This window comes from Hippocampus comes, unplaced genomic scaffold (assembly GCF_001891065.2).
Source record: "Hippocampus comes isolate QL1 unplaced genomic scaffold, H_comes_QL1_v1.1 scaffold174, whole genome shotgun sequence".
Classification (NCBI taxonomy): Eukaryota; Metazoa; Chordata; class Actinopteri; order Syngnathiformes; family Syngnathidae; genus Hippocampus; species Hippocampus comes.
The window spans coordinates 5,190,242-5,201,766 of record NW_017805983.1 but is presented as its reverse complement, the minus strand read 5'-3'; the positions used below and the strand labels follow the sequence as shown (position 1 = coordinate 5,201,766).

General features: G+C 42.8%; 2 protein-coding genes across 7 annotated transcripts in view; one reads left to right on the top strand and one right to left on the bottom strand.

Annotated features, from left to right (window-relative positions):
- Positions 1 to 4,830, bottom strand: part of LOC109528709 (transmembrane prolyl 4-hydroxylase-like) — a 10,405-nt gene extending 5,575 nt beyond the window's left edge. Inside the window, exons 1-4 of one of the 2 annotated variants that reach the window (XM_019891639.1) lie at positions 4,122 to 4,830; positions 3,826 to 3,907; positions 842 to 1,038; positions 644 to 734 (exon numbers count right to left, since the gene is read on the bottom strand). In XM_019891639.1, coding sequence (XP_019747198.1) covers positions 644 to 734; positions 842 to 1,038; positions 3,826 to 3,907; positions 4,122 to 4,493 — 742 coding nt within the window. In that variant the 5' untranslated portion in view covers positions 4,494 to 4,830. The remainder of the gene's footprint in view (positions 1 to 643; positions 735 to 841; positions 1,039 to 3,825; positions 3,908 to 4,121) is intronic. The other variant, XM_019891638.1, reaches the window with a different exon arrangement.
- A 1,653-nt stretch (positions 4,831 to 6,483) lies between these two features.
- LOC109528443 (cyclin-dependent kinase 17-like) overlaps positions 6,484 to 11,525 on the top strand; it is a 46,372-nt gene continuing 41,330 nt past the window's right edge. For 2 of the 5 annotated variants that reach the window (XM_019891029.1, XM_019891028.1), the window contains exon 1: positions 6,484 to 6,877. The gene's annotated coding sequence lies outside the window, so the exon portion shown is untranslated. The remainder of the gene's footprint in view (positions 6,878 to 11,525) is intronic. The other 3 variants (XM_019891030.1, XM_019891032.1, XM_019891033.1) reach the window with 3 other exon arrangements.

The following is an 11,525-nucleotide window of genomic DNA, read 5'->3' as shown; positions in this document are numbered from 1 at the left end:
AATTTATTCTTGACATTTGAGTCAATTAATTTCTAGGATTGAAGACTCCTGATCGTCAAAAATTTCATAATTCCGCTCAAAACGATCCGAGAACAATGAATTTGCGAGACGAAGAGGCCGCCATGAATCAGGTAAAACAATATGTTACATGCAATTTGATTGGTCCAATCGCTTGTAGTTAACCAATCGCTGGGCCGTATATAATCGAGCTAAGAGTCCCGCAACAAATAATGCCTTCAGTGATCTGATTAGTTGAAGCTTTCATACACGTCCAATCGCAGGGCTGTTTACAAACGGAAAACGGAGAGACTGTTCGGGAGAGCTCGTGAAAACTCGACGATAAGGTATCTGACCGCCCCTAAAATTTTCTCAACGGATTTAGACGATTCACAAAAATGATCAATTTAAGAAATAAAACGGCGGATTTCCGCGGATCCGCGGAAAATTGCCATGTATGTATCTGTAAAGGGCTCACTTGGATCATGCTTAAATGATTTAAATGACATTTATAAGTACACTCAGTTTCTAACATTATGTAATAAATAAATTCATCTTTACTTCCGCAAGTATATGAATACAATGCACGTTTGCATAATGGGGGGAAAAAACACCAGAAATGCAATGAGGTAGCGGGAGCACAAACTTGTTGAGCAGGCTTCCAGTCCAGTGAGTATCCGACGCAGGTTGTCCGGGCTCAGCCAAGTCCCATCTCGAGAACGTGAGTGGCTTACAATCTGGAGAAGAAGTCAGTATTTGCTTCAGAAATCTTTTAGCTGCTTAAGAGCTTTCCTCCATATTCCCACTGAATGTGAATGGCAAGAAATTGTTTTTCAATGCTCACCTCCTGCTTCTGCAGCAGCCCATCTTGGTTGAGGTCCAACAGACTAAAGACCTCCTCAGTGGTCAGAGATAGCAGTGGGTGGTCTGGCTCCCCTTGCCCCCAGCTGGGTGCTGTCATCTGGCTTTCCATCAGACCTTTAAGCTGAGCCAGCTGCACCACCACTCGACACTCCTCCTCTGACAGGAAACCAGGCACCTCTGACCAACAAATGTGGAATAATAAACCTTTGCAAGCAGTGGTGTGGGCCGCAAATAACGTTATAATTAACATGTGGTTATCTGGTACTGGGGATGCATTTATTTGTTTCATCCGTTACACTTAACAGCCACAATATCAAGACTACTTGCACAGTCTGTAAAATGCACAGTATCTTAAAAAATATTATTGTGGTTGTAGTGTGCCCTATTCCACAATAGTGCTGCATCCAAGTGACATCCGAGTTGTGCATGGTATTTTCGTTACTTCAGTCAGTTACACACAAGAGTGAAAAAATAAAGCTTAACAGTACAGTCATATCACGGCAAATACAATAAACATACTGTATTTAATACCGCTCAATCAAAACTGAACAAGGCAGAACAAGTTTGATGAAGCCAGTGTACTGGATTTGACTGAATAATTTCACGCAATATTTTTGACTGTGTCTTCAGTTCCAATAGCAATTCAAAGAACGATAGAATAGAATAGTTCTTCCATTGAATTGATTTCCATTAGGAGAGACTGGAAACATTCACTGATCCCTCTTAAAACAAACAAACCAACCAACAAGGTCCCTTTGCCAAATATACAAGCTGGGAAATAAAATGTTCACATCCTGCCAACATGTCATCATCGCATGACTGGAGAATGCAAATAGAGTACATCCCATCAAAAGCCATGAATAGGCTGATCTAACACAGGGAATCAAGAATACTGAAAGCATACTGATAGGCCAATTCGAAGATTGAATGTAGTTAAGTGACTCACAAAAAAGTTTTCATCAACAGTGATAGCTTGAAGTGTTAGACCATTAAAAGGATTAATTTCAAACCGTCCAGTCTATGCTAATGATTCTGTGATTGGGAGTGGTGTGAAACCTTCAGTGCAAAAGTAAATGATAAAACAGTTTTGCAAGGAACTCTATAACGCGCCGGTGTTAAAGTCAAGACCCGGGAGCCAGAGCCGGCCTGCCGCGTCGTTTTATGTGGCCCGTGAAAGCAAATCATGTGTGTCAGCTTCCATGATCCTTGCTAAACTCTGTACCAGAATGTCAAATTGCCATGTGTAATGAATAACGTTGAGATTTTGTAAAACTGTTGATACCATGAACAATAATTGAACAAACAACAAATGAAGAGTTGGCTGACAACAAACAAATAATTGACTGATTTCAAAACTTGTAATCCATTTTTTTTGTGTGTGTACAAGTAATAATACGATGAGATAATTTAGCATTTATTCGGTTTCACTGTCCTAATGGCCCTCCAAGGGAAGACGTTAACTCCAAAGTGGCCCGCGACAAAAATGAGTTTGACACACATGCTCTAATATGAACTTTTATTTGCCTTTGCCAAGAAATTAATGCACTTAAAAATACCAAGCCATCTCACACTGGAACACTTTACCTCAACAAATGATGTCAATAGTCGTTACCTTTAAAACAAACCTAAACAAAAAAATCGGTGATTTGTGGCGAAATTATTCTAATTACTGTATTCTAAAATGATTGAGTTCTAGTTATTCCCTTGTCTAGTTTTTGTTTGACTCCTCTGCTTCTACCTTGACAGTTGTTGAATTGAACATATTTTGACTTGATCCGACTGTCTGACTGTCTGTGCTTTGTAAATGTACCAATTGTTATTGTTAAAGTTGTATATTAATTGTGAGTGGACCCCAGCAAGCAATGGTCGAGACTAACTGGGATCCTGAACTAAACAAACAAACTAGACTGATGCTCATATCTGTTCAACCAATCTAATGAGTGACTTTCTATTGCCCCCAACGCCGCTTCGGCCCAATGTTTACAATACACTCCACAGAAATAAAACCTTTCATCATATGCCCTGCTTTATGCATTCAATCAGATCAGCTCTGCACCCCATAAAGATCTAATCGTGGCGAGACGGAGCATTTTTCGTCATATCTGTCAATTGTCTCAAAGTCTTCAGGATGCTTGTACAGTCAGCACCTTGTCTCCCACGTCTCTTCCACTTGGTCAATCCTTATTGTGCGGCCGAGCCTAATTGATGTGGACAACTGATATGAAATAAGGGAGACAGAACCCTCCATTTCTACCTCCCTTTCCAGCCGAGAAAGGAAGAAAGGAAGCGGCTCCGCAGCAGGACAATGGCAAATTTGATTGAGGCCTAATCTCTCACACGCATGCATGCGCGCGCACACACACACACACACACACACACACACACACACACACACACACACACACACACACACACACTGAATTTAGGATGGGACATACTCAGTCTTCTGGAGAGGGATCTCCAGGACGAGAGGGTATTGAGATGTGTGTGTGTGTGTGTGTGTGTGTGTGTGTGTGTGTGTGTGTGTGTGTGTGTGTGTGTGTGTGTGTGTGTGTGTGTGTGTGTATGGAGTGCGGGGGGGACATTGCTGTGGCCCAGGCTTGTACCAAGTCAATGCAGACAATGGGAGCCACGTAGCTCCTCTAGATGTGTCCCCTTTCCATCAGAGATAGCATTTTCCTCTGCTCTCTTTTGGCACCCAGCTGCCTCGACAGGTAGGGACAAACTAAAGCTGGCATAGAGCTTGTGTTTGTATTGTTGAGTTAAATGTTTAGATGATTGCTATTTCAAATCATGGGCAAATCCTGTGGTTCTGGACATATCAGTTTGTAACAAAGTGTCACATCAAGAAAGAACAATGTAAGTACTGTATTTTTAAATTGATGGTAAATACTGATAGTGTAAATCGGTATGGCCTTGGAACAAATAGAGGCAAATTACACCTAGAAACCACAAAGCACTTACCGAATAAGAGAGGTTTCAGACTGAGCGTCTTCATCTTATGTGTTCTGTCCCACACAAGGGACACCGGCTGAACGTGTCCGACCTAAGACACATCGTGAATAACAATGGCAAGTTAAATACACACGCAAATAATTTGGATCTGGCTGAGGTGTTGTCGCTGTTGTCTTGAAAGTCAACCCTGCACGAATTCAAAGTTCAACAGTGAAGTTGGGTCTAAAGCAAAATACGAGCAAGGTTGCAAGTTACAACTGAAACAACCGATTTTTTTCAAGAGCGTTTCAATGCAGTTCACCTACCCTGATCCCCTCAATTCGAGATAGTCTGAAACTTTGCTCGTACTCGCGGCGCTCCCTTGGACGAGGCGCGGGGTGAAGATGACTTTCCCCGTCGCCCACACTTGACGAGGACGGGCGATCACCACTAACAAGATCCCTTGGGCCGTTATTGTAGTGCACGTATAGCAGCAAGGCGATAACGTTCAGGATGTAGACGTGAAAGAAGACCATCACCACGACGAAGTAAGCCCGAGAGCAGATGTTGCTCCTCTGGACCGGTAGGCGAGTGGAGCGTAACGACTGCATGTCGGATGATGAGGATGCAATGCCGCTGACACAAGAGTCCTCATCATGCTGTAGATTTTCCTGAATGTTTTCCATGTCTACGTCCATCTAGAGACTTTGGGGGCTGTTTTAAAGATCAATACTGATCTGCGTAACTTAGGTCTGTCCGGTAACTAGCCTGATACTTAGCTGTCCTTGGCTGTTTCCGTGAAAAATAACACACAATCGTAGCTGTTGTTTTGCACAAATTAATATCATTCAGTGCAAAAATGCAGACGTGAAAACGCTTATTTTCTCGAGCTAATATTTTTTTCATCATTGACATAATCCTTCACTAACTAGCTCGTGTTAACCTGCTCCCCCTGACAACCTGCATAACAGGACGAACATACGCACGACTTCCGGTCATAGCAAATCAGACAGCGACATCTGTCGGTCAATACTAGGCGCATATTTGCGTATTAGTGCATCCACAGATGAACCGTACGATGACATTCTGTTTTACATTACTAGGAAGCGTGATTGTCTGTTTTCACTTTTACACATCTGGTGTTCCCGGAAACTGCTTTATGTTCATATTTGTCTGAAACACTCCTAGAAAGTGTCACAGAAAGTGGATAAGCGTGAACACTGAGCGTGTAAACAAACCGCCGGTATGAAAAGGGAGGTTGAGCAACGTGAAATCATTTTTAATTGTATCGTAGTTAGTGGAATTTGTGGGCCTTGTAGTATCCTGGGAGTGAACAGGATCCGGCGTAAAACTGCCAAACAAATCATGCGAGTGACCTGCATTGGCGACCCTGAAAATCACAACATCAATTGCAATTATACAATCAAACCACATGAGGGCAACAAAAGACAGTTTTTTGGCTTGTGTCTCGTGAGCGACAAGAAGCAGACTGGAAGATCCCAAAGTAAGCATAAGAAGTTTGACATGTTTGTTCGCACAGTTACCTATTTCTTTTCGTTTTCCCCCCTGGGCGGTTTAGGTCGCTTTTATGTTTACAAAGTTCTCTGTGTCCATATCAATAAATCCTCCCTTTCCCTCACAGTGATCAGCCCGAGAGGAAGGGTATTTTCAAAATACCCAAAATACTATTTTGGCACGATCATTTCTCGAAATTTTTAATAGGCAATGAAGTTTGTTTTCGGTTGCATCTATATTATCTTATCCATTTGAAGACTTTGTAGTTATTATGACAACTTTTCGCGAAACTACAGTATACAGTATTTAAGGTGATTTTTTTCGCTGATTTTGTGGCGCCCCCTAGAGGCAATAGCTCAAACAGTGGACCCCAAAGACTCGCGATTTGGATTCACCTACTTGTGGGTCCCCCTACCTCCCCCACCCCCCATCCCCCACCGCCACCACCACAATATTTATTCATTTATTGGGGCTGGGGGGAACCCCTCTTTTTCGTGGTAAACGCTTATTGAAAGTTCATCCCCATGTTTTCCAATATTTTTTCGGAGGGGCGGGGGGTATTTTATTTAGATATTTTTACACTGCATTGATAATAGACGTCAGTCATAGGCAGATTTTCGACATTCGCGAGGTGGTCCAGTCCTGATCTCCCGCGATTCACGGGTGTCCCCTTTATTGCCTGATGGGAGAGCATTTTCTTGGTTTACGTTTATGGCATGTTTTTATTTTTCACAATGTGTGCGAAACATGTTGAAATGTCATGCTCAAGGTCCAACAGTCTCAGAAACATGACACAAAAACTTTAATACATTCATTTAACCAACATGGAAAATGGAAAATGGAATTTTACACCTTTGTACAGCAGCCCAACGCCAAATTCAACTTGACGGCTTTAGGTTAAAATGTTTTTGCCCACATTTTCATACCCCGAACAAAGTGATGCATAATACGGTTTCATTTGCATCTATCTACATATATTATTTCTGATTTAGTTTGAGGTGCATTATAAATAGGACTGGAGCTTGGGGGATGGCTAATTTCCCACATGGCACCCTCACGCCCTGCCCCCTAGAATGAATCTGAACCCCATTTTCTCGTTCAACAATTGAGGATGGAAGTCGGGGTGACACACACACACACACACACACACACACACACACACACACACACACACACACACACACACACACACACACACACGATTTCCCCAGATGACGTCACCGGCCACCTCCACTTGAAGGGGACACGCACACACAACACAACAGCGGCTGCAGTAGCAGCAGCAGCAGCGATATGGCTGATCATCACCGACCCGGGCGGCTCTGCTTGTGAGCCCAAGTCAGGAGAAAAATGCGTCACAGCTGGCCGCCCATGCACCCTCTCAGGCGGTGGGACGCGGCGTAAGAGATCCTGCAACAACACTTTACCGACGGCCCATAGGCTGCGTGCTGCGTTTTGTTGCAAAGTAGTTGCTGGACTCGTCGCAGTGGATCAAGTCGAGCGTGCTCCGGCGTGGATTACCATACACGAGGGGAACAATAGTCTGCCACAGCGGAAGTAGGACCAGGTCAGTTGCGGGCATATTTTAGTTTCTGTTCGATCTCCTCTCATTGTTGATCGTGCGAACGACAGAGCAACTTAGACATGAATACCTGAACGTTTCACCTGTCATTACAGGTAGATGTTTTCAGTACACGACAGCGCACCTATGTTGGGACTCTTGTTCGAAACCTCTCTGCACTGAAGTGTCAATACTGTACACTGTTATTACGTATGCCCACGTTTCAGAGCCCAGTCATAACGAGTTTGAGATGTTGTGCTTCATCTAAAACTGGATTCGGAGAAACTTGCAGCCAGCCGGTGCTGCGTAACTTTAACTATGCCCTGTTCGGTTCACCTTTTTCCGGACAGTTGCGTCAGGAAAGCACGGGGTGATAGAGGAACCAGCCGAAGCACAGGGCCCGGAATGTGGACGAGGAATCTCTCGTCAAGCTTGGTCAGTCGTGAGCCAATGGCACATTGAGTCCCACGAAATCAATGCTGTTTGTCAGATTGATTTCCGGGGGATGTTGTCGTGACGGTGGAGGTTTATATTGCGGGGTGAATGCAGCAGAAGCATGGATTTTCATTTTCGGCGGTCTGTCCCTGTGGTTGATTAATTATTTCGATAAATCTCAACGTGCGTTTCTTTGTCAATATATTGCCCTTTGCGCTAATGCAGCAGGACAGAACTTGTTAGTACAGTGCAATACAAAAACATATTTATCGAGCGCTTTTATAACAGGTCTAGCTGTAAAAACCGCTTTAGGGAACACTTCACATAAAATAAGAGCAATACAACAGAACACATAAGATACAGGTTAATCGTGTTAATCAGTTGCTTCTAATTGAACTGGATGGTCCTGCATTCCTGTGCTCTGCTTTTTATGATCACAGGGAAGTGATTTTGGTGTTCTCATCAAAATCACTCAATGAAAATGTAGTGGAACTCTAAGGTCTTATAAGTAGCCTAACATTTGCACACATACCAGTACAATGACACATTTATACAGCAGACACATTTTGTCTTTCTTCAATCGAAACTAAGAACGGGCTAGTTGCAGAATAAATGTTACCCATTTTTTTTTTCAATCATTATATGTGTGGTTGGATGTTGTCAAGCATAAAATGTCCACTCTCAGAGTGAAATATCAATTCACATTTCAGAAATTCAAAATATATCCGTTAAACAGGACACATTAAGTGCAAACATGAGCCAACATTTCCACCTTGTCATTGTCCGCCCTGTCAGCAAGCTTTGCTACAGCATGCTTTGCTGTTTGCACATATACAGTGTCTGCTTGTAGTTATTTTATCAAAATAAGTGATGGAGCTTGACAGACATGGATTTTTAAGAGCAAAATAGCCACTTCTTTTTTGTGATACTGACTCTTTGCAAAAAATAAAAAATAAATAAATAAAACAACATCTTCCCGCAAGACCACAGACATAATTGTTCTCGCCAAAACACATTAAGACACTAGTATGATACTTAAAATGAAACCAAAAATCATCAATAGTTGCAGCTCATCACCTTCCTGAAATATTCGCCATAATCATATTTTCACCAAAATATTTTTTTGCCTTAAACATCAAATGATGCTGGCCACCTCTCCTAAAATGGGCTACCGTGCATCTTTAGTTAAATGGATGATTTATTTATAGCCCTGGAATGAAATTATTTCTTCGATTCACTATTGGGTTCACTTTTTTGTGTTGTCTGGAAAAAAAGAAAAACTGAAAAATGGCTCGGGCCATTATTTTAGGAAGGTGACAATGTATGTGCACTTCCATGATGGCATAGTTTTAGACAGAGAAGTTGCAATACAACGTATATCATTTTGTAGAAGAGCAATTTAAAGGTGTGTGACATAATGAGAAAGCACATAATGTACAGTGTTTCTTTTCATTTGTGAGTTCGCCATGCAGGTTTACTTCTGAACCAACGCAAGCGTGGCAAAGACCGCAATTTAATTTTGTGTTGACATCACTTTCATTTGTATCCTTAAATGAAGCAAATTGTCTTCATGCACTTTGCCTGATAAGTCTATCAAGCAACCATTTCATTAGTTTTTTTTTTTTTTTTTTTTTTTTTTAAATGCAGGATTGGATATATGTTAGGGTGGCCCGGTGATCCAGTGGTTAGCGCGTCGACCTCACAGTGCAGAGGTTCAATTCCAGCTCCAGCCTCCCTGTGTGGAGTTTGCATGTTCTACCCGGGCCTGCGTGGGTTTTCTCCGGGTACTCCGGTTTCCTCCCACATTCCAAAAACATGCAGGGAAAGGCTGATTCAACACTCCAAATCGTCCCTAGGTTTGAGTGTGACCGCGGATGGTTGTTGGCCTCTGTGTGCCCTGCGATTGGCTGGTTCAGGGTGTCCCCCGCCTACTGCCTGAAGACGGCTGGGATAGGCTCCAGCACACCCGCGACCCTTGTGAGGATAAAGCGGCTCAGAAAATGGATGGATGGCTGGATGAAGGATATATGTTATGTGACTGAGAAGATGCCAAGAGAGATTAGAAATTTTGGGTAGAATGCAGTCCTGGCTAGAATATCTGATAAATGTCAGCGTGAGTATTTGGACATTCATTAGTCATGCATCCTTGGTCTGCTGTGACAAGCCATTTTTGTGGGTGCTATTGAGGACCTGTTCCACGCTGTCTGATTCAATGTGCGTGCGTGCACACATTGTTGTGCAGAGGAATTCTTGTTTGTGAAGTAGCCAGGCTCAGGAACAGAATACAGCTGACCAAAACTTTGTATTATGATCCCTGTGAGAGTGTCAAATGTGCAGCTAAATCAGTCCCCGCTTTCTTTTTTTGTTGTATCATTAGCGGGCCCAGTTGGCAGAGGAATGCAACGATCATGTGTTGCAACATTCATATATTCATTTGGGTGTGTGGATGCATAGTGAGAAGGGTGATGTGGTTGGTGATGTGGCGATACTTCTTTTTTTTTTTCTTCTTTTCACTTCAGAGAGAGAAAGTGCGGTTCCAGTATGGGCCTGTAACCTAGCAATCCAAATGGTGTGTGTCCTGAATAAATCATGCAGCGTTCGTCCCCTGCCTTTCTCGGGCATGTGCTACTTCACTTCACCTCTGTCCGCCCATAACACCACAAACACCCACGTTCAGTGACGCACATGGTTAGGGCGATTAACAGAGACAGCTAAACAACATAGGGCAATGTTTTTGATGATTTTATTTCAGCTTTTAACCTACAAACCTTTGCTCGCCTGTTTTATTGTTCCATTTGTGCAGCACAGCTTCCGGTATGTATTCGCCAACAATGCACCAAATGCCTGATAAGCAGAGTGTTCAAATTGCGTGTTTGAGACTCCATCGTCTGGAGTGGCCCTCCGCCCCTACCAACCTCCTCGTTCATTTAGTGGGAGTTACAGAAGTGTGGTTTTCCGGGTGTCTGTGGCCTGTTCATGCTGCAGCCTGAAGCCACATGTCTTTTCCCCACACACGGAGGAGCCTGTGCTGCTCTATTCATTGACTCCATCCATTCAATACACTTTATTTCCAAAAACAATCATTTCTTTTGCCTGATCCACAAAATGGCATGGTGCAGCATTTCATGTATAGTTAAGTAAAAGTAAGCAGAGTGTACTTGTATGTTAATATATAATTTCAAATATTGTATACTCTATGTTCCATTAAAAGGAGTTCTACATTTTACGCTCTATAGAGGACGCACTCGAACTTGACTAAAACCGAAAATATCTTCTATATATAATAAATTAAGAACCTTCAGATGAGTTGTGTGTGTGTGTGTCTGTGTGTGTGTGCGAAATGCAGTGTAATTAGATTCCTGCTTCCATTCGTGTCGATGCTAATTCACCACAGCAAAGATGAAGATTGACAGTGAATAATTACATCATTATTGTGGGCCAGCTGCTTTGCCGATATGTAACATGTCTATTGTTTATAATTTGGGGTTAATGGCATGGTTGCATGAGGAGAATCTAATCTCCTCGTCTGAAGAGCATAGTCTGGGAGGACATGCAAATGACGGGGGAGGGATCCTGGCTAATCCTTGGGTGATATGAAATAATGTTATCTTGCCCCGCTTTTGCTCTTTTGTAATCCTTTCTTAAGCGTAATCGAGGTGACAAGTATCCACAACTGGACTAAAATTGAATGTTAGCTGAGAGTACCTTCTTGTGGAAAACGGCAATCGTCATGATTGGAGCTCACAGGGTTTGAATGCCCTCACAGCTGAGCATTGGCTGTCTCTACTCGGTCTGAAAGACTGAGCCTGAAAGAATGAACAGCTTTTGTTCCATCCTCTGAGGTTGAACACAAAGAGAAAGGCAATCTGCTTGTACGCGTGTGTTCCGTTGTGTGCTTGTGCGTGCATGTTAGCTGCTGAGCATTTATGGATGAGACAGAAGAAGCACGAAGTGGATGGATACATACAAAAATAATCTGCTGCAGCGGCCTTGAGCTCCAGGCTAGTGACGCAAAGTACAGGGAACTAGCACTCAAAAACTAACTTACGCACACACACGCGGATATGAATTGTTTATTTCCTTCTGGATGATACTACACAGCGCTGCACCAGAACCACCAGACACTTAAAAATGGTCCAACCTCTGAAAAAGCGTCCCCACAATTTCACTTTTTCTACACTTGCGCAGTTATTGTGTCAGCTTGTATAAAGGTTTATTA